The 23,596-nt window shown below is 36.7% G+C and overlaps 1 protein-coding gene across 9 annotated transcripts in view; it reads left to right on the top strand.

Moving 5' to 3' along the window:
* Nucleotides 1–23,596, top strand: part of bcor (BCL6 corepressor) — a 312,325-nt gene that overhangs the window by 262,070 nt on the left and 26,659 nt on the right. For 6 of the 9 annotated variants that reach the window (XM_060833540.1, XM_060833545.1, XM_060833544.1 and 3 more), the window contains 6 exons: nucleotides 1,218–1,274; nucleotides 1,666–1,843; nucleotides 11,128–11,205; nucleotides 14,405–14,761; nucleotides 16,553–16,918; nucleotides 23,073–23,407. In XM_060833540.1, the coding sequence (XP_060689523.1) occupies nucleotides 1,218–1,274; nucleotides 1,666–1,843; nucleotides 11,128–11,205; nucleotides 14,405–14,761; nucleotides 16,553–16,918; nucleotides 23,073–23,407 (1,371 nt within the window). The remainder of the gene's footprint in view (nucleotides 1–1,217; nucleotides 1,275–1,665; nucleotides 1,844–11,127; nucleotides 11,206–14,404; nucleotides 14,762–16,552; nucleotides 16,919–23,072; nucleotides 23,408–23,596) is intronic. The other 3 variants (XM_060833541.1, XM_060833542.1, XM_060833549.1) reach the window with 3 other exon arrangements.

Raw genomic sequence — 23,596 nt, 5'->3', positions numbered from 1 at the left:
TTATATTGTTACAAGGCTGGGTAAGATCTTTTGACTTTTAATATTTTATACTCTCAATGGATGAGAAAACTTTTTGTGAAATTCAGAGGAGGGCTTTTTGAGATTTTTGGTTTGATTTATATGCAGTGCTACGCTGTTGATTATTATGAATGTGCAAGTGATGATGCTTAGCAGCAGTTAAATCTAAATTGTCTTGGGGATACTGGTGATACCAACAAGGCAATGTTTATTGCTCCTCTTAATTGTCATCAATGTATTAAGGGACTTGAATCACATTTAGCAAAGTAGGAAACGTAATAACAGAACTTTAGTTTTCCTGGTAATTTTAGCTGTTTTATTGAATATTTTGGATACATTTTCTCAAATTGCCACAGCGGAATTGAACTTGAGACTTGCTGGTTGCTATTCTGTTATCCTAACACTGGACCATTGTACCCATATAATGTTGTACCTTGTTCCAGAAACTTCGCACATTTTGCCAGCAGTCTTGTGACTTTGCGCTATTGACTTTGCATGCCCTTTGTATTTCACTATTTGTAGTCTTCTGTATAATCCAGTCATCCCAATAAAATACATGATTTCAAGAAAAAAAACACTAGGGAAAGTTTAATATATATACATGACTGTGTATTAAAAAAATGGATGGTCTGGCATATGTGTTCTAGACTTGTATATTGTCACGTTTGGCTTTGTCATTTGTATTCTTGGTTGTGCTGCTCATTCAATTGAATTATGTAATTGGATACACTTGTAATCATCCCAATAGATGCTCTTATTATACTTGTGTAGCATGTTCAAATGTTAGACATTGTTTTCTGTATCATTCTTGCAATATAGCGACAAACCAAGATGTAGTAGGAGTAAACCCAATTAGTAATATCATCGTCAACAGGCTTGTAAAGATGAGCTGTCCCCCTGTTATAGTGACACTGCGTGTGTGTGTGTGTGTGTGTGTGTGTGTATTGATCTGCCAGCTATCGTATGAGCAAGGTGAATTCCTTCCCTTCCTCTTCATGCTTCTTTGCTTTGTTTCACACATTTGTGCTCAGCATCTATACATAATTGTTTGTGTGAGGTGTTCAGTAAGCATTGCAGATTTACACACTTTTTGATAGGTATTAAGCTTCTTAATTTTCATTCTTGTTGTGAAATATTGGTTTATGTCTGTAAAAATGAATGAAAAAGTTCCCCACTGAGTGATCATTTTGATTGAATAGATGGAAGGATTATCACAAGAGGACAGTATTTTATATCAGCCTGCTGCTTACTGTGAGGTCAGTTCTTAAGATTTTTCTCAGATTGTTTTAACTAAAATAAAAGAACTGTTAAATGTTTTACGTTAACAAAGTTTTAGCAGTGAGTCAATAGCCCCAAGATGAGTGTACAAGCTACATTCCTTGTGTTGTGTTGAAACTCTCCAGCATGTTACAAGATTGTATGCAAAAGAAATGTACTGTTTTTTTAAAAACTACAATATTCTCTCTTTTTCTCATGGAGACACTGTAGCTATTCATTTTAATAAATAGCCCATCAGTACAAATTAACGCTATTCAGTGTTTTAGAAAAAAAAACCTTCCAATGGGCATAAAGTACATATGTGAAAATATTGTTTTATTAACATAATATTGTTAACATATTATTTCATCTTATCATTTATGGTTTTAGCGTGCTATGATGCGCTTCTCTGAACTTGAGATGAAGCAACGGGATGATAAAGTTTCTGAAGAGTCATTAGAGGACAATAAATTAGGTGACACTGACTGCAGAAACCTCACTGGAAAAAAGGAAAAGAAGTCAAAGGGAGATTCAGAAGAAGAGAATATTTCTGTGGAAAATTTTGAAGGTGAGTGATATCAGCTGTTGCAATTTTATTTGAACATTAAAAAAGGTTATAATCTTCTAATAATTAGTGTATTTAGCATCCCATGAAGAGTCATTTTCTTATTGATCGAGATCAAATAATTCATTCATCTTGATAAAGTGATTGATATAATGAAAAGTGTAGTATGTCTCCAAAGCCATTTATAAAATTGAATAATGAAATAGTTAGAGCTGTTTATTCTTTTCTAATCATGTTGTATTCTATGTAAACATATTAGAACCTTTTTATAATTTATGCATGGACATTACCAGCTAGCCCAGCATTTATTGTCCAAACCAAATTGCTCTGAAGAATGTGGTAGTGAGCTGCTTTCTTGAACAGCTGCAATCCATTTGGTGTAGATCCACAATTCTGTTAGGGAGATGTTCCAGAGTTTTGATCCAGTGACACTAAATATATTTCAAAGTAGAATGGTGAGACACTTGGAGGAGAACTTGCAGCTAGTGGTGTTTCCATAACTCTGATGCCCTTATCCTCAGTTGTAGTGGTTGTGAGTTTGGAAGGTCCTGATAAGGAGACTTGATAAATTTCAACAGATCACTCAACTGATTTTTTGGTTGGCAAGATCAACGTTTGAGGAAAGACTGGATCAGTTAGGATGATGTTCACTGAAGTTTAGAAGAATAGGAGGATCTCATAAAAACCCAAAAAATGCTAACAGGACGAGATAGGCTAAACACTGGAACAATACTTCAAATGACCAGGGTGACTGTCTAAGGATATAGGGTAAGCCATTTAGAACTAAGATGAGGAGAAATTTCTTCTGCCAGAGAATGGTGAACCTTTGGAATTCTCTGCCATAGAAAGTGACCGAGGCCAAAACTTTGAATGTTTTCAAAAAGGAGTTACATATGGAGTTAAAAGCATCAAAGGCTTCAGGGAGAGAAGTGGGAATAGGGTACTGAATTAGATGATCAGTCATGATGTTGGATGGTGGAGCAGGCTTAAAGGGCTGAATGGTCTATTCTTGCTATGTTTCTATGATTATAAATGGCACAGACTGCTACTGTTGTCCATTGGTGGTGGAGGGAATGCCTGTTTGTGGATGGGGTGCCATTAACGCAGCTGCTTTGTCCTGGATGGTGTCAAACTGTCAAGCCTAGGACTCTTCTCTGAAAAGCTCCTGCATAAAGGCCTGGAACTGAGATTACTGACTACCAATAACCACAACCATCTTTTTTTGTGTGAGGCGTGACTTTAATAAGTATCTATAAAAGTGTGTACAATTTTAGGTCTAATAATGCTCCTTGGACAATGAAACTCCATATTTAATTAACAATTGAGCAAGTGTTACTTTTACTCAGAAGAATAAATAGAAATTTCAGACAGTTATCTCTGAACTTCTCTGAATTAGATATTTTTGCTACTGGCTTTGATGTTTTCCACATAATCATAGAGATGTACAGCACAGAACAAGACCCTTCGGTCCAACCTGCCCATGCCGACCAGATATCCCAAACCAATCTAGTCCTATTTGTCAGCACTTGGCTCATATCCCTTTAAACCCTTCCTATTCATACATCCATCCAGATGCTTTTTTAAATGTTGCAATTGTACCAGCTTCCACCACTTCCTCTGGCAGCTCATTCCATATATGTACCACCCTCTGTGTAAAAAAAGTTGTCACTTTTTATCTTTCCCCTCTCATCCTAAACCTATGTCCTCTGGTTCTGGACTTCCCCACCCCAGGGAAAAGACCTTGTCTGTTTTATCCTATCCATACCCCTCATGATTTAATAAACATCTATAGGATCACCCCTCAACCTCTAATACTCCAGGGAAAACAGCTCCAGCGTATTCAGCCTTTCTCTACAGCTCAAATCCCCCAACCCTGGCAACATCCTTGTAAATCTTTTCTGAGCCCTTTCATGTCTCACAACATCCTTCTGATAGGAAGAACAGAATTACATGCAATATTCCAAAAGTGGTCTAACCAAAGTCCAGTACAGCCGCAACGTGACCTCTCAACTCCTGTATGCAATACTCTGACCAATAAAGGAAAGCATACCGAACGCCCTCTTCACCATCATATCTATTTGCGACTCCACTTTCAAGGAGCTATGAACCTGCACTCCAAGATCTCTTTGTTCAGCAATACCTCCCTAGGACCTTAACCATTAACTGTCTAAGTGCTGCTAAGATTTACTTTTCCAAAATGCAGCACTTCACATTTATCTAAATTAAACTCCATCTCCTACTGTTCAGTCCATTGGCCCATCTGATCAAGATCCCATTATACTCTAACGTAACCTTCGTCACTGTCCACTACACCTCCAATTTTGGTGTCATCTGCAAGCTTACTAACTATACCTCCTATGTTCACATCCAAATAATTTATATAAATGACAAAAAGTAGTCAACTCAGCACCGATCCTTGGGGCACTCTACTGGTCACAGGTTTCCAGTCTGAAAAGCAACCCTCCACAAACACCTTCTGTCTTCTATCTTTGAGTCAGTTCTGTATCCAAATGGCTAGTTCTCCCTGTATTCCATGCGATCTCACCTTGCTAACCAGTCTCCCATGGAAAACCTTGTCAAACACCTTACTGAAGTCCAGATAGATCACATCTACCACTCTGCCCTCATCAATGCTCTTTGTTACTTCAGAAAACTCAATCAAGTTTGTGAGACATGATTTCCCATGCATGAAGCCATGCTGACTATCCCTACCCAGTCCTTGCCTTTCCAAATACATGTATATCCTGTTCTTCAGGATTCTCTCCAGCAACTTGCCCACCACCGAGGTGAGACTTACCAGTCTATAATTCCCTGGCTTTTCCTTACCACCTTTCTTAAATAGTGGCTCCACGTTAGCCAACCTTCAGTCTTCTGTCACCTTACCGGTGACTATCGTTGAGACAAATGTCTCAGCAATGGGCCCAGCAATCACTTACCTAGCTTCCCACATAGTTCTAGGGTACACCTGATTAGGTCCTGGCGACTTATTCACTTTTGTGCATTTCAAGATATCCAGCACCTCTTTCTCTGTAATATGGAGATTTCTCAAGATATCACCATCTATTTCCCCACATTTTATATCTTTCTTGTCCTTCACAGTAAACACTGATGAAAAATACTCATTTAGTGTCTTCCCCCATCTCCTGCGGCTCCAAATATAAGCTGCCTTGCTGATCTTTGAGGGGCCCTATTCAGTCCCTAGTTACCTTTTTGTCCTTAATGTATTTATAAAAACCCTTTAGATTATTCTTACCCCTATTTGCCAAAGTTATCTCATGTCCCCTTATTGCCCTCCTGATTTCCCTCTTTAGCATACTCCTACCTTTATACTCTTCTAAGGATTCACGCAACCTCAGCTGTCCATACCTGGCATATGCTTCCTTCTTTTTCTTAACCAAACCCTCAATTTTTCTAGTCATCCAGCATTTGCTACACCTACCAGCCTTTCCTTTCACCCCAACAGGAATATACTGTCTCTGGACTCTCGTTATCTAATTTCTGAAGGCTTCCCATTTTCCAGCCGTCCTTTTATATGTGAACATCTATGCTCAGTCGGCTTTTGAATGTTCTTGCCTAGTACCATCAGAATTAGCCTTCCTCCAATTTAGATCTGGTCTATCCTATTGAAAAGAAGAGAGCCAGTTTATTGAGCAGCATATTCATAATGTGCTTCTTGGAACTATTCAGGTTTCAAAAATGCATTACAGCACAACAACTGGAGCTTGCATCGATGTAATATAATTAATGTAATAAAATGTCCATAGGTGCTTCACAGGAGCATTATCAATAACATTTGACATGGAAATATGGGAGATTTGAGAAAGGTGATCAAAAACTTGGTCGAAGAGCTGGGTTTTAAGGAATGACATGAAGAAATCTCGGTCGGAAGTTCCAGAGCTTAGCACTCAGGAAGCTGAAGGCATGAAAAGAGATTCTGTTGGTTTTGAGACAAATACACTTTCCACATATGCATCATACTCTAGTGTACTTTTTTAAAATTAATTTTTATTTTGAATCAAGTATTTTTGCTGTAAGATAGCAATCACATGACTACATTCAGCCACCATGTGTGGTTTACACATCTGTTTTAATGTCACACTCTTCTCTTAATAATTATCGTTGTCTAGCCTAATAATTTCCCAAATTTATGTTCATCCTTATCTGTCAGCGAGTATTCATAAATCATCCAATTTCTTGTTTATTTCTATTTACATTGAAAGTAATAGTTTAAGTTATCTTGACTACTTTATTGCAGCATACTATTTACTGACACTTAAAACTATTTAGTAATTGTGCTAAACCTTGTTCTGTTTTACCAACTTGCCTGCAGTTGTGACCAATAACTGCCATAATATCTTGACTGTTTTGAAAACTAGAGAACCTCTAAATACAAACATAAGTAATGTGAACATAAGATGAACAGCACAGTGGCTCAGTGGTTAGCCTCACAGTGCCGGGGATCTGGATTCGATTCCAGTAGCGGGCATTGTCTGTGTGGAGTTTGCACATTCTCCCAGTGTATGCGTGGGTTTCCTCTGGGTGCTCCAGTTTCCTCCCACAATCCAAAGGTGTGCAGGTCAGGTGAATGTCAAGTAATAGGGTGGGGGATGGGTCTGGATGTAGAGCCATCTATAGAGATTCTAATTCTAATTCTAATGCTGAGCCATGATAATATCAAAAGTAAATTTTCCAGGAAAATTGTCACACCTGGTATGATTATTCAAGTGCTGCCCCTTCTATCCCACAGATGAAAAAATCTTGGGCCTGTTTATCCCTGCATCTTTCCTTGACTTCTTTTATTTAAGGATGTAAAACCAATATGTTAATATACTTACAAATACCTGGGTGATTTTTGAAATTATTTTTAAATGTAGTTTTAAAACTCCAGGTTGAAACAGAAGAGCCACAAGATTAAGACTGCAAAATTTCTGGCCAAGGAAGATGGGAAAGGCTTTTAAAAAACAAAATTCAGTGTTCATGCTTTTTGGCAACTGGTACTGAAACTGCACTATCCAATAGTAGCAAGCAAATGCTTCTCTTATTTGTCTTACATTTCTTTAATCCACTGACTTTGGTAGAAAATGAATAAATTTCAAAAGCACTTTAATCCCTTGTGATACTTCAAGATTATTGTCATATAGAAACCGTCAGTCAGCAGTAACATAATCCAGCTGGAGTTTCAGAGAGACTGTTTTAAAAAAGGGGGTAACAATTTTTGGGTGCATTTAGGAAATTGTGTCCAAAATTGCACTGGTAAAGTTACTGTTCATATTCACTAAAGGTTCAATCAAATTAATTTGCCTAATCAGTAATGTAAACCAGCAATCCATCAGCATTATAGTATGCAAGCATTTATCTGCTCTTTAAATTGTGCTTCTGGCGTATTTAAAATCGGTAATCAGTAATGCAGCAAAAATTGGGCTTATGACAAAATATAATCAAAAATACGTGTGCAGACCTCCTCCTGAAATTCCCTACATTAAAATTACCAAAAAATAACTTGAATGATTCCACATAATATTTCTTTTCTGCTTCCCCTGTTGGTGCTAAGAAATGTTTAATTAAATATTTTTTGATATGAACATAAAATTTATCCAAGTATCCCATGGCAAAATAATTGGTGCAAATTGAAGACCCTTTCCTGACCTGTGCAATTGCAATGTGCTACAAACTATAATTTATCCCCCATTTCCACCTACATGGTCAGTTCTACCAATGGGCCATATGAGAACTAAAAATACACAGAGGAGATGGTGCATTGAAAGCCACAAATTGGGTGGGAAAATTCACTTGCTGTGAGTGAACAGAGAGGTGTGGGGAGAGAGAGAGATTACTAAGTGGAAGGGAGAGACTCTGGAGGGGGGAAGAGTATTGCAAAGTGGAAAGAGAGGGTTGCAAAGCAATGAGAGGGTCTGAATAGGGAGAGTGGCAGCATGCTTGAGAAAACGTTTCTATACATTTGTAAATAGGATACTTGCCAAACTGGGAATAGGAAAAATAAGGAGGAGAAAGTGAGGTCTGCAGATGCTGGAGATCAGAGCTGAAAATGTGTTGCTGGAAAAGCGCAGCAGATCAGGCAGCATCCAAGGAACAGGAGATTCGACATTTCGGGCATAAGCCCTTCTTCAGGATTCCTGAAGAAGGGCTTATGCCCGAAACGTCGAATCTCCTGTTCCTTGGATGCTGCCTGACCTGCTGCGCTTTTCCACCAACACATTTTCAGCATAGGAAAAATAAGGTAATGAATTCCATGCAAATTAATATGAAGTATCTAGATTAAAGTTTCAGCGGTTCAGTAGTTAATGTATAAGGAAAAATATAGTGGATGTTCTTGCAATAAACACTGACAGTTGTATAATATTGAATAGTTTTATTTCATATATATTTTGCGTTTGTGTGTCACTCATCCCAAAGCATCTTACATAGACTGAATTGTTTGAGGTGCAGTGACTGTGTTAGAAAGAGACTTGCAACAGTTTAGCTGTGACTTCACTCGTATGCAGGAAGCATGTTTTTGTGTCCTAAAGTGTCAATTTTCTTTAATAAAAAGCACTTGTTGCTAACTTATGCCTGTTGTCTCATAGTAATTTAAATATTGTGGGGTCCAGCCAATTAGTATTTTTCTTGTGTGTTGTGCCTATAAATGTAATAGAATAATGATAATTATTGATGATATTGATGATTTCTTCTAATTCTACTTCTGAGCAACCATATCCCTTGTATATCAAGACAAGTTGGTGGTAGTGTTGACAGGGAGGAGGAGGGTCTCCAGCTATAGTCTGATATTGATCAGCTGGTAAATAGGCTGCAGCAATGCCAGATGGAATTTAATCGTCATAAGTGTGAGGTGATACATTTTGGAGGTCTAATAAGGGAAGGATATACTCAATGAATGATAGGTCCCTATGGAGTGCTGAGGAACAAAGGGACCTTGGTGTACAAGTCTATTGATCCCTCAAGTTGTCCGCACAGGTTGACAGAGTGCTAACGAAGGCATACAGAATGTTTACCTTTATTAGAATATAGGAGCAAGGTAGTTTTGGTGCAACTTTATAAAACATTAGTTAGGCCATAGATGGAGTTCTAGTCACTACACTTTTGGAAAGACGTGCTGGCGCGGAAAGGGTACAGAGGAGGTTCATCAGGATGTTGCCTGGGATGGAAAGTCTCAGTTATGAGGAGAGACTGGATAGGCTGGGTTTTTCCTTGGAGCAGAGAGGATGAGAGAAGATCTGATTGAGGTATACAAAATTATGAGAGACATAGACATGGTAAATCATGAGAATCTTCTCCCCATGGCAGATTTGTCTAAAACCAGAGGACATAAGTTTAAGGTGAGGAGTAAGTGGCTTAGAGGAGATCTGAGGAAACATTTTTTTTCACCCAGCAGGTGGTAAATATATAGAATGAGCTGCCAGAGAGTGTGATGGAGACAGGTACTTTTACAACATTTAAGAGCATCCAGACAAGCACTTAAAATGCAAGGGCACAGTAGGCTATGGACCAAATGCAGGTACATGGGATTATAATTTTAGTGTTTGTTGATCGACATAGATATGATGGGCCAAAGGGCTTGTATCCATGCTAAATGACTTTATGTCTATGACAAATACAAAAGCTCTTGTTATTCAATGACTGCATCATTTAATAACGAGCTTGACAAAGGAGGCCCTGTAAAACAAAACTGAGCGCCTACAAATCAAAATTAGCCCTGAAAATGTTTCAGGAGACTCCTGGGTTAGATTTGAGCCTTGGATCTGATTTCCGCGAATCGATCTTAAGGATTGCAGGAAGATATGAGCATAGGTGGTTCCTACATATTTGAATTTAAAATTAGCTGATGCTGCTTGTGTTGGCTGAAGTTAATCATGCAGGAGCTCAACTTCGATATATGAAATAGTATGATTCCTGAGACTACCAAATCAGTGATCTGGTGTTTTCATCGTAGTTCTGTTGTCAAGCCCATTGTTTTCAAGACCACCATTGTCCGTTTTTTAACCTCCTAACTATTCAGCAAGCTGTAGGCTCATCATCAATAGCATTTCAGTGTCTGGTACTTTCATATAGTTTTAAGTGCTTTATTCAGAAAGTGAGTGAGTACAGAAAATCTGTATCAACGATCATTTCAGCCAATAGGTTCCCCCTCCCAACACACACACACACTTATTCATTATTGCTGTTGAATTAGTGGTTGACACTTCAATTCCCTGTTAGTCTACTTACTCACCTGCCAATCATCTGATAGTGAAAGATAGTAATGAAACTGCCTGGTTGCTGTGTGAATTGAAACTATTACCATGACAACAATGCTATGGAGTATTTCCATGATACACCATGTAGTGATTAATTATGAGATGTGCCACATGTCATGTGATTCTAGTTAGCTGTGATTAAGTCATTTAAACAACTACAAATAATTCACTGTTATACAAGTATTTGTCTTGTGTTGGTCAGAAACCTTGAGTACTACTAGTAATATTATCCTGTACACAATTAACAGCAACATTAGAAAGGGAGATAAATGTTGTAAGAAGTTTGCTTTTCCCAAAGTCACTGTCTCGATGATGCTATCAGTTTTTGCCTATAATGTGTCTGTCCTTTTAAATATGAAGCAAAGCAGTAAGTGGGTGAATAGATCACAACTGAGCACCATGGAAGAGCTTCACCTCTCCTCAACAAATATGCCACACACCTGTACTCCCTAGCAATCCTACCTTAAGGACACAGGAAGCAGTTATAGCACGACCCATCTGGAATTGATTCATTCTATGCAGGCTAGGAATCAAACAGTGGCCCTCCTAGTCTGTATGGCTTAGCAACAAATAAGCTGTGTTAATAAACGGAAGAAAGATATGGCATGATTCTCATTTGCAATCATTATTCAGTGAATCCAACTGTAAAACCTTAGTATGTGTGTAACAGGTCAGAAGAGAAATATGAACATACAATTGAAAATAACACTTGAATTTCCTGTTGATGATAATAGCAGACTAGTATTCTAACACATGGAAGGAACATTCTTCTACATTGACTTTTTAATACAATGTTAACTATTTATTTTAAAATTTTTGATGTTTCTGCTAAAATGCTAAACCAGAAATGTTAAACAAACACATCAAGTTTTTGTACTTAAGAGTAACAAGTAATTTTTTAATTTGGTCATCTGTCCAATTTATTGTTATTTGATAGATTTGTTGGTGAATAAAACTGCAGGACTGAATAATTGCATCTACAAACTGACTGACCAACCAAAAGCTGTACTTTTAATTTTATTTCTTTCAAATTAGCCTTCCGAAAGAAGCAAAAGAATGGATTCCGAGATTTCATTCCACTTTTTCTGAAAGTGCAAACTCAAAACCAGTCTGGTATGTATGCATTCTGTTATTGCATCAAAAGGTTAAAAATATTAATTCTTCATGCATTTTAATCTGAATTAAGACACTATTATTTTACCAAAATGACATTGTGCTTGAACCAGAATCAAAATCAAAAACTGCAGATGCTGAAGATCTGAAATAAAAATAAATTGCTGGAAAATCTCAGCAGATCCAGCAACATCTGTGGAGAGAGAAATAGTTAACATGATCAATCCAATATGATTTTTTTTGTAAGAAAACTTGGGCCAGTTGTTTTTTTGATTCTGTGCTTAAATCTTAAATGTGTTTATATAGGCTCAAATAGCAACTATGTTAATAATTTTCAAATCCTACAACATTCTGGTCTACAACTAAGTATTATTGTTCTGAATACTGTTTATATTACATAACAAGAACTAAACAAACCAAGCCCCCATTCCACATGTATATGTGTCACTCATTCTTAGTGAATAGAATTATGAAACTGTTTCCAAGGGAGAAACTTGACCTACAACAATTGTGCCACTGATACCATGCCACGTTGCACGGACTCTCATCCAACTCCCTACTCTTGCCTTGTACCCTTTAATATTTTCCTTCAAATGTTTATCTTGAATCAGTTGTGGTAATCTCTGACAATATTGTGATGAATATTTTATTAACCATTTAGATTCCAACTTCCTTTTTAAGCTCTAATAATTTGCCAGTTGTTTTCAGTTTACTGACTAATCCAATTACTTCTTTGTTATTGACCTCTCAAAGCTATTTAAATTTTTAAACACTTATTATTTCAGAGTTTAACCTTTCCATTGTAGTTGAGATGGTCTGGTTTTTCGAATCTCTCACAGCTACATTCCCTTATTCTTACAAACGTTACTGTAAATCAACCTTGAGCATCTTTTCCGATAACCGGGTTTTCCAAGCTGCTGAAGGTTTTCCAGCTCTAGCTGTGTGGTCTCCTTTTAGCTTACAACAGACTTCAGAGTTGTGGGGTTTGCTTCCCCATTGTACATATGAAAACATCTTGAACTCTTCTTACTCTCTATCTTATATATGTGTTTTTTTTAAATTTCTTTCATTGTGCATTTTTTTGTCTCTTCAGTTTTTCATTTTTGCACTTTAAGTATTTTCTTATCTCCACAGTGCCACAAGTCATTTCTTTGACTTCTGTGTGCGCATGTATGGTTTTGTATCCTCCTCCTCCTCCTCCTTGCCCCTCCCCTCCCCAACCTGGCTACTTTTAAATGCAATTCATTTGTGACATCATTCAATTCTGGAGGAGTGATTTTTACTTGAAATCTGAATTACCTCATATTTTAGAAAAATAAAACAAAGGACTGCAGACATTGAAAATCTGAAACAGAAGTAGAAATTGCTGGAGAAACTCAGCAGGTCTGGCAGCATCTATGGAGATAGAAACAAACTTAATGTTCTAGTCTGAAGAAAGGTCGCTGGACTTGAAACATTAACTCTGTTTTCTTTCTCTGCTAGACCAGCTGAGTTTCTCCAGCAATTTCAGTTTGTAGTTATTTGATGTGTCACGGAGTCAGTTGAGTACCTGTATCTGTTTTTGTGGTCTGTGATGTTTGTGCAGATTAATTATACCGTTTTTTTCATTGAATGCTAATTTAAAAATAAAATCCTATTAACTCTTCTTGTTTCACACATAAAACCATCTGATTGTTAAAGAAATATCTTTGTGCACTCTAGATCATCCTGTTTAACCACATTAAATTGGATATAGAACTCTCTGTACCTTCATCCAAGTCATTTTATATGCTTCTCAGACAGTAGAATTATCTGATCGCCCTTTTTGATATCTCTTCCTTATATAGTTTGTGATTGTATGTTTAAGCAATGTTGCTGCTCCCTTTCTCAATCTTTTGATCCTGTTTAAAATCTGATAGCCTGGGATTCCACATTTAACATTCCTAATAATGCTCTTCTCAAAATCAGAAACTTCATATAACTGTGACAAACTATCGATGCTTGTCATTCTCAATCTGTCTGCAGCCTTTGACATGACTGACTACACTATCTTCCTTCAGCACCTCCACTCTATTGACAAGCTGGGGGCTGACTGCACTTGGTTTATCTATCTTAACTATTCTTAGCTGTCTAATCATTGTCAGAGAATCACGTCTTTCTGTGTTACAATTACACCTGGTTTGCCCAAAGCAACTATCCTTGCCCACCTCCCCCTCACCTTATTTCTTAGCAATTAGCTGTCTTTGAGTGATATGAACCTGATACTGACACTTCCTTATACTCACCAAGATATATTTGCTCCTGGTTAAGCAATTATTAAATTTTAAAAATACTCTTCCTTGTTTTCAAACCTCTCCTGATCTCTTCCATCTCCACAATTCTATAATGTAATAACGCTCACTTAAGTCTGGCCCTTGAACATCTTGAATTTTACTTGTTCTACCATTGGTGGCTGTGCTCTCAGTTGCCAAGACATTAATTCTGAAGTTCCTTCCTAAACATCTTTACCATTCTTTCCTCCTTTAAGAAACACACTTATTTCACCAAGCTTGTGGTCACCTGCCCGAATATCATCATGCGTGATTCAGCACCAAATTTTGTTTGGTAAAGCCACTGAAGTATCTTGGTTTACTTTCCTGTATTAAAGGCAGTGTAAAAATCTAATTGTAGGCATATTTGGAATATTTCATTCTTTTATCCAATTATCTGCAATGATTCATATTCCAATAAAATTGAATTTGTATTTCTAATTCCTTTATTTACGCTACATGCGTCTGTGTTGGGTAATGCATATTTAAACTCTTGGTGCCCTCTGCCTCAAATTTAGATGCACATAATCATATTCAAATCCCATCATTGTCTATGACTCTCTTGACTTCTCTAGTCCCATAATTCTCTAAGCATCTTCTTCAGTTTTTTTATTAATTCATAGGATGCCAGTGATGTTGGCTGTGCCAACATTTATTGCCTATCACCAGTTTGCCCAAAGAGCAATTAAAGACTCATCAACATTGCAATGTGTCGAGAGTCACATGAAGACCAGACTAGGGCTAGAGCAGATTTCCTTCCCTAAATGACATTAGTGAACCAGATGTGTTTTATGAAAATGTACTTTTGTTTGTTTCACAAGAAACAAAATAGATAATTCAGAATTCTGTTCATTATCAAACATAAAATATTGAAATGTACTTGAGAACTAATCAGCCATATTTTACTACAGATGATCTAGATGGTAATGAAAAATACCTAGATGGGTTGGTTGAAAGATATAAAAATGGAGAATATTGGACAGATCAAACCAATACAGAGAGTACCACCAACCAGAAAGAGTCTGCTTCGAATGAGGAGTTTGAAAAAACTCTGCGAACTTATCATCACAATGATGGTAATTATAATTCTGAATTAAGCTTTGAGAAGAATACCCAGTATTGCAAGGAAAGGTTACAGGACAAACAGGATGAAATAAGTACTCATGAAGTACAATCGGAGATGAAGGGATTTCATGAGAATTGCATCGGTCAAGCTGTGGAGCCAGACACTTTCAAGACTAAAAGAAAAAGACGAAGTTCCATCACGGGTAAAAATAATATTTTAAACTTTGGTTGCATATGTATTGTTATTTTTTTCTCAAAATTATATGTCTGTCAGTTAGAATGAGTAAAATACATCCTGTATATCAAGCCAGGTTGAAATCAATTCCTTATTCAAATGTCCAGCTGAATAAACACCTGTGGCATAAATTCCAAATATATTTTTCTGCTTAATATATACACAAAAGATTTCAAAGTTCCTTCTTCTTATTTTGAATAAATACTTTGAAGGCGTTTGAACCCTTGGAATGCCTAAGTAGCCTTGGATGTTGCAAAAGTGCAAATGCCTTTCTGTTGCAACACATCTGGAAAAAATAATGTTTTCAACTTCTTAACACAAAATATTGCAAAAGGAGATTTTAAAACAACTTGCAAAAATTTGATTCAAAATCACTATTCTTTGAACAAAATGAAAATTATAATCTTATATTTTAAGTTTGGGTGTTAAAGAATTAGTATTTCAAATGTGAAAGTAGTCATTGCTGGCTGGCCCAGTACTTTACTGGATTGTATTGTTGAGAATCCAAGCTCAAATTTTGGCTTAATTTGGATGTCTAGGTAGTATTATTTCCTCAGATCTAGGATTTTCTATTAAGTGGAACATTGTAGCATATAGAAATACCTCCTCTCTATTTGTTGTGGGAGAGGATTTATAAGAAGTGAGCACAAAGGAAATGCCCACTGTTAGGGTTGTCCTGACCAAAGTTGATCATGTGGTGTTACAAACAAAACCAATATAGTCTGAAAACAGAGAATCAATTACTTTCAAAGGATAAGTTGGCATTGATTAAATCTTTGCCTACTTCCTTTTTTCTGTATTTCTATAATCCTTCAATTTTCAACTTTCCTTTCTGAACAAGTCATTCTGCATCTATTAATCTGGACAGCGAATGGTGGTTGCCTTTAACCATGAAGAAGATATCATAGCAACCAAGTCAATTTCCCATACAAAGTACATATAACATATAAGAACTACTGAATGACTGACAGTGAGCAGAAACACCACAACATTTATGGTATTATTTTACCTTCCTAACTTGGGGATACTGAAGCTAGTTGTAATGCCCCTAAGTGTAAGTTGACTGATTGTTTAATGCAGAACAGAATATGGACTGAGCTTGAATTTTCCTACTCTGTAGCTACACAATGTACTGACCCATCAGGAGGCTCATTCTTGGTATGTTAATGGCAACCAGACAAATTATATATTTAAAAACAAATGATGGAATTTCTGTCTCAACATTATTTCCTTTAGATATAGGCCATTCATTTTATATATAAAATAAACAACAGTGTAGGTTCAGCTTCTTGTCAAAACTGTGCACCTGCAAGTGTACCATAATAGGAGATGAACACATTTCTTAATCCAAATATTGAGATTTATTTTCTTCAGAAGTTGTGCTATATGCAAGCAAAATCCAAAAGTTTAAGTACAAAAGCTCATCCTTCCAGTCATCATGTTTTGATATTAACTTTATAATCATAGTAATTACAAATTTGAACTAAATTGAGAATCTTGATAAGATAATTAAATTACATTGCTTTCTTTAAACAGTTAACACTTTCATTTGATAAAATGAACTTGGAGTTACTGAAAGTTTCATTTTTCCAGTATCATGTTGTGAATACAGAAAATGATGTACTTGTATTATTTAGAACACATTAGTTTTTAAATCATCATGATCATCTATTGGTAAAAATGTTAGTGCTACATAGGGGTTTGTCTATAGTTTTATTAGCTGTAGGGCATGTTTCATTGTCCTGAACTATTTTCACAGTAGATGAATGGACTGAGAAGGAGATGAATGATGAATCCACAGACAACTCAGAAGACTCACATTCAAGTGAAGTAACAAACCTAAAAGTGTGCATTGAGCTGACAGGATTGCATCCCCGCAAGCAAAGGCACCTGCACCATCTAAGGGCACTCTGGGAGCAGCAAGTGTCTCCTGACAGATCTACTCCTTCCAGGACAGGTCGGCTCAGTAAGAAAGAGTTAGCTGGGGCCAAGGAGCCAGAGTTCATGGCAAAGGAGACTGAAGTCAAAGACAGGGTAGACGAAAGAAACACCAGGAAAGGATCAGAGACCAAACCCAGCAGAATTGGATCTGAGGAGACCTTCACTAGAAATGACATTGAAAAAGGTACACTTGTAACCTGGAGAAGTCTGTATATTTTTTTTCTTAATGCCCAACATACCTATCATACTTTGCTGAGCAAAGTGAAGCATCTAACAGGGTCCACAATTCACTCTTTAACTAAATATGAAGCTGTCCAGGAGAAGGAATTCTGAAATATTAAAATACTTCAGTAAAAGAAACTGAGGTACATTGACGTCAAATGTGTTTATTTTTCATCCTGGCCGTTTCTTAACAAAGAGTTAAGTGCTTTCAAGCAATTATCTATTTATTGATGACTCCCTTCTGTCATTTCTCTCCAAATCATTTAACACAATGCAACCTCTTTCAGTTTGAGGATAAATATCCTGCCTGTGGGCAGGCCTACAACCACAATCAGTATTAATTCAAGGTGGTTGACAGAAGGCGCTTTTCAAAAAAGGGAAGAAAATATTTGATATGCTACTCCAACTAAGTAACTCAACTAAGTACTGCTGAATTGACCTGACTGAAGCAAACAGATATGAGCATTAGTCTGATTTAAAGCTCACATTTGGGATTTCCACTTTGGGGTGTTGGCTGCTTAACTAAATTAGTCATTGTATAATCAGGTCAATAATTGAATACTTTGAATGTGTAACATTTGGCCTTTCGGTTGATGAAATGCTGTTTCTCGACTGTCTATTGAGCTTCATTGGAACAATGCATAAAGCCAAGGACAGAATGGTCAACGTGCAAGTAGCATGGAGGATTAAAAGACACTCCACTGGAAATGTGGGGTCATGCTTGTGGACTTAATGAAGGTGTTCAGCAAAATGGTCATCCAGTCTGTGTTGATCTTGCCAGTGCAGAGAAGATTAATTTTGTGTACAGCAAATTTATACACTAACTTGAAAGAAGTACACATAGGTCTCAATTTCTCCTAGGACTGTTTGGGAACCTGGAAGTTGAGAAAGTAGGAAAAGGCAGGTATTGCATCTCGTGCTTGTGTGGAAAATGGAAATAGGTTTTGGGCAAATGGAAAAGTGGACCCAGGTATCACTGAGGGTAACAATCCCATCAGAGTGTTGAGAGAGGAGAGAAAATGTGTTTGGCAGTGGTATTATGCCAGAGATGTCAGAAGTGGCAGAGACGAACTGATGAGTTTGGATCTTGGTGGGATGGAAGGCGAAGATGAGGAGAATCCTATCATGCTTCTGGAAGGGAGGCAAGAGGGTGAGACCAGAAGTTCAGGAAGTGGGATTGACACAGCCAAGAGTGCTGTCAACCACAGTGAAGAACAATCCTCAGTTGAGGAGAAAGGAAGACATATTGAAACACTAGTGTGAAAGTGGCATCATCAAAACAGATGTAATGGAGAAAAGAATAGACCAGAATTAAATATGAAGCTGTCCAAAAGGAGGAGTTTGAAAATAATAAAATATTCACAGTAAAAACAAATTACAAAGAATACTCAACTAAGAAATTCCATTTGGTCAAAGAATTAAACATGTTTAATATATCCAGTATGGATTATGTAGTTATTGAATTTGATTTGAAACACCAGAACCGATTTTTTTCAGGGCACGTGCTTCAAACCGAAGTACTTGCATAGTAACCTGTTTTTGCAAATTTTTGACTGAAATTCATTTATGTTTTTCTCTTTGGAAGAAAGTGACACTAATCTTCACTCTTGTACATTTCCTGCAATACACAATTCATTTCTGAAAGACTGATACAAGGAGAATCGCTTGTCTGCTTTTGACTGAATATTGATTCAATTGAAGACATTATGCTTTACAATATATTTAAAATTTGTACGATTTCCTCCCTTCTCTTTTTTTTTTATTTGGGCAATTTTCTCATCGTATTCAAAATTGCTGCACTTTTTCAAAACTGACATTGAAGTTCTCCTTTCTGGTTAATAATACCGATTAGCCAGTTTTATGTTGGTCTGTTACTTATTTCTGATGGCAAATGCATGAATGTAGAGAAATATGAGGAACTAACACAAACTGGAAGCACAGAGGATCATTGTGCATCTAACAAAGCAATAATAAAAATTAGCGGCATTGAATACAAAAATAGAGAGATAATGTCGAACTTTTATACGTGCTTAGTTGACTGTATGTGAAGTGTAATGTGCATTCTTGGGAATCTCATTAAAGAGAAATGGCCCTTGGAAAGAGTACAGTTAAAGATTGTCAGTCTGTTGTCAGGTAGAAATTAGCCATGAACGGACACTTCAGAAATTGTTACTTTTTAAAAAAATGGACCTTAGAAGGTTAGGAAGTGTTCTGATAAAAGTCTTCCAAATTGTGAAAGGTTTTAATAAGGTAAGTAGCAAGTACTGATGGATTATTACCAAGATTCAGTGGGGTTGTAGCCAGAGATGATAAATGAAAATATTAAGGGAAGGTTCAAAAAATATCTTGTTACTGTGTAGAATTCTTTGCTACAAGTTGTTGTTGTTGTAAAAGATAAATTTATGGAAAAGAAAATGTTGAATATTTAAGCACGTGGAGACTGAGTTTCCTATTAGCCATCCAATCTTCGATCCATGCCAATATGCTATGCTCTGCACCACGAGCTTTAATTTTCTGCAACGGATGTGATACATTATCAGTGCATTCGGCAAATTTATGTACAGGACCTCCACCAAATACCCCAGTCATAGCATATGTTACCTCCTCAAATAATTACAATAAGTTTAATCCCAGTTACTTGCCTTTCATAAAAACACATGGACTCTGTTGGATTATCTTGGGTTTAATAAAGTGCCCTCCTATAACTGGTCTACAGTTCCTTGCATTCTGTCTCCAGCCCTTTTTGAATAAAAGATTTTATTTTGCTCTCTTTCAAACTAATGTCCTGAATTAAGGGAGTTTTAGAAAATTTAAATCAATTAATCAACTCTCACGAGCTGCTACTTGTAAGACTCTACTATGAAGTTCATCAGAGCCCAGGAACTTGTCAGCAGTAGCCTCTGACAATTTACTGAATTCTGCTTCTCTGGCAATTATGATTTTCTTAAGTTCCATTTCCCAATTATTTGCTGGTTTTGGAATGTTTCTTGTATCCTTTGCAATGGAGATTGATGCAAAATACCTGTTCAATTAATCTGCTTTATTTTCAGTTAATAAATAAATCTCCATTCTGACTTTCTGTCAGACCAGCAGTAACTTGGTTAACTCTTTTTCAAGTATTTATAAAACCTCTTAGTCTCTGTTTATACATTTCTAACTAGCTTTCTCTTATGATCTAGTTTTTCCCTCTAAAAGTTTTTGCATCATTCTTTGCATTTTTTAATAGTCTGTCCAATCTTCTGACATACCACCTATCATTGTTCAGTCATATGATTTTTCTGAATGTTCAATATTATCTTTAACATTTCTAGTTAATAACTAATGGATATGTCTCTGGGATTTGTATTACTACTCAGAATATATTTAGTCTGTGTGTTCTGAAATATCCACTTACTTGTCTGCCCAAGTATCTCTATTAAACTATCATTTAACCTAAATTGGCAAATCTCTTTCACTATCTCTGGCCTTGTAATTCCCCTTATTTACATTTTTTGAAAAATATGCCTCTCCTTTTTCCCTCAAATTGAATGCAAAGACTCTTGTGGTACTGTCCCTATCTCTGTACCAGGAGGCCTGGATTCAAGTCCTGGCTTCAAAGGTGTCTAGTAGCATGTATAAACAGGTTCATTAGAAAATATTCCAAATTAAATGTAAAATTCAATAATGATATGGTCAATGCTAACCAGAGGCACCTCCACAATGAAATCACCATCAATGCTGCATAATACCACATCTAGTATTATGCTCTGTGCTCTCTGCTTGGCTCCAGAATATGCTGTTCGAAGAAACCATCCTTAAAACATTCTGTGATCTCCTCATCTAGACTACCTTTGCTCATGTGACTTTTCCAGTTGATATGTAGATCAAAACACCACTACCCTAAGCAGCTTCTTGCCTTTATTGCTCATCCTTTCACTCCAAACTAATTCCATATTCCTGGTTTCCTGAACGCAAGTCATCCCTTTCTGTTGTGCAAATGCCATCATTAACTAACAGAGCCACCATTTCATCTTTCCCAAGCTTCCTGTCAATTTAAATGCTCATCTCCCCTCTTATGCTCATATACACATTTTATTCAAATTATTCTTTAAATTCCAAGTTGCTTTTTGCAATTCCTGTGCATCTCTTAGTTTGGGGATGATCTACAAATGTGATCCCTTAACATTGAATTATTTAATCTGGCATTTCTCTGGCTAAAATAGACTCGGCTGCTGTTTTTTGAAATGTTCCTCTGATGCCAAAGGTCTTTCACCTCTGTGATCAAGAGAATGAGATGGCCTAGCAGTAGGCTTTGTTACCTTGGCAGCCTTGACATCAGCAAGGGTGGAAGAAGGCTGTCGATGTACTGTAAACATTATTTTTGGACTGTCTCCAGATGTCTATGTGACAACTGACTCAATGACAGCAGTGAAATGCATCAAACTTCATGCTAGCCATCGCATCTTATTGATAAGGCCTTTGACATAAGGAGTTCTGTTGCAAGTGGCCCTGGTGTTGCTAAATGATGCACTGCAAAGTTCTGATCACAGTCATTGTAAAAAATAAGAACATATGTTTGTTGAAAATTCCTACAATAGTTTTTCTTTGCTGAAGGCTGTTGGGAAAACTACCCAATGAATCTGTCATTTTTTCACACTCTGTAATCACTCTTTTCTAAGTAGCCTACTTGAAAATTGGATCTTTATTCTCCAATGGCTTAAAGTAGCTGTGAGTTGACCTTCTGATTAGATGATCCCTGGTTCTTGTCTAATCACCCAGAGCAAACTCTTAAACTCTTTAATTTACAACTCTAACTTTATACACTTACCAATGCTGTTACTTTGCAGTATTTGAATAAAGGATGTGAGTTGTGTCTTAAACTGTAAAGTGGAACATGAATATGAATAAGTGCACCAATGATCTATTCATGACAGCTTTGTGAGATATAGCTAAATATGCTGTGTGCACTTTGTCAACAGAGCACATATTTTGGGGAGCAATGAGTGAGTAACTGAATAGGAGGGGAAACAAATGTAACTAATAACCGTGAGCTTCCTGTTTTCTCTCCTATCTCAATGGTCTTCATTCCTGGTTTTAAAGAATCCGCCCTCAAATAAAGCAAAAATAATTCAGGTTTGGGAGTTCTTCATTCATACATGTATTCTTGTCTTACACTCAGTCATCTCCTGGTAAATCAACAACTTTAATAGTATGAAATACTACTATAGTGGTATCCATAGTTATTGAATAACAGATATGTGCATCATACAGGGAGTTTACACAGTAGTAGTTGTCAGGAAATTGAGTTGTTGAAATGGTTAATGCAGATGTTCTTGAGAAAAAGCAGTGTTATGAATGGTGCATGAGGACAAAATGGAGTATGGTTTAAGGCTGGAAAAATATTGTAAGATGGTTTGGGTGGAATGGAGCTTTTAATCCATTTATATTTAATATACTTGAACTTTAATGAGGTTACAGTAAGGTACCCAATCTTTAAGCCATACTGAGGATATTAAACTTATGGCATTGAGGCCGTGACAATTGCAATGTGCTGCTAAAATAGTTGTTACCTGCTATGACCTGATGAGTAACCGAACCCAACATGCAGCCTATCTCCAGTTCATCAATTTGAAAAATATCCTCTTCTCAAAATGCCAAAGCAAAGCTTCAATTACCTTCTCGGTGCCTGGATGCTTCTAAGACCATTTATCTATATGACTATGTTTTAAGAAGCTAATTCCACCCTCCATTCCAAAATGCAGAATTTCCCAAATCCTAATAATTGTCCATTGGAACCAAAATTATAGGTAATTTTAGAATTGATCAGGTTAGCATTTGCAAATAATGCCACTGCCCTGTTTATATCTGGAATGCTGAAATATATAAAAATCAATCTTGTTCTCTTTTCTGTAAATATGTGCCTTAATGTAAACCCATAGGGAATGTCCATTAATTCTGGAACACTTTATTCTGTGGCTGACCACTGAGTGCAATCACATCCACAGAAGGATAAAAAAATAAATAAAATTTGGTGAATATTCAAGTTGCATAAAATGACAATATCAATAAATTATATAAGATTATGAAAATCATTAAATTTCAAGAACCTATTGCTAAAGATTATTAACTATTTTTAGGTTTATCTACACCTCCAGCATCTCCAAGGAAAAGGACAATTTCATCCAGCACAACAAGCAGCAGTTGGCATGTACAGCGAAAGACAAGTACACCTGTGTCTCGATCATCAAATAAACGGCAAAAAAACAAGGAAAGCCGCAAACGTGGTGTCTTGTGCTCTGGAGAGGAAGACGACCATTTACGTTCACCAGTTTCACCAAAGTATTCAAACACTGAACGGGAGAAGCCTTCAGGAAAGCGCCAATGTAAAACAAAACACTTAATGCGTCAGGACAAAAGACGGTCATCACTGACAGCAGATGACTCAACTGACGTTGAGAGCTCAGAAGAAAAGGTATAAGATTAATTTATTTGTATTTTTACACAAGATCTGACATGTCACAGGCACAAACTGTAGGAACATAGTTCCTAGAACAAATTTGCATCATCCTTGGGAAAAGATGAAGATCACAATAAGACAACAAGAATCATAAAAGCAAAAGCAAGATATTGCTAAAATTCAAAATAAAAACAAAAAGTGCTG

The sequence above is a fragment of the Hemiscyllium ocellatum genome, chromosome 12 (assembly GCF_020745735.1).
Source record: "Hemiscyllium ocellatum isolate sHemOce1 chromosome 12, sHemOce1.pat.X.cur, whole genome shotgun sequence".
Classification (NCBI taxonomy): Eukaryota; Metazoa; Chordata; class Chondrichthyes; order Orectolobiformes; family Hemiscylliidae; genus Hemiscyllium; species Hemiscyllium ocellatum.
This window is presented reverse-complemented; position numbering and strand designations above follow the sequence as displayed.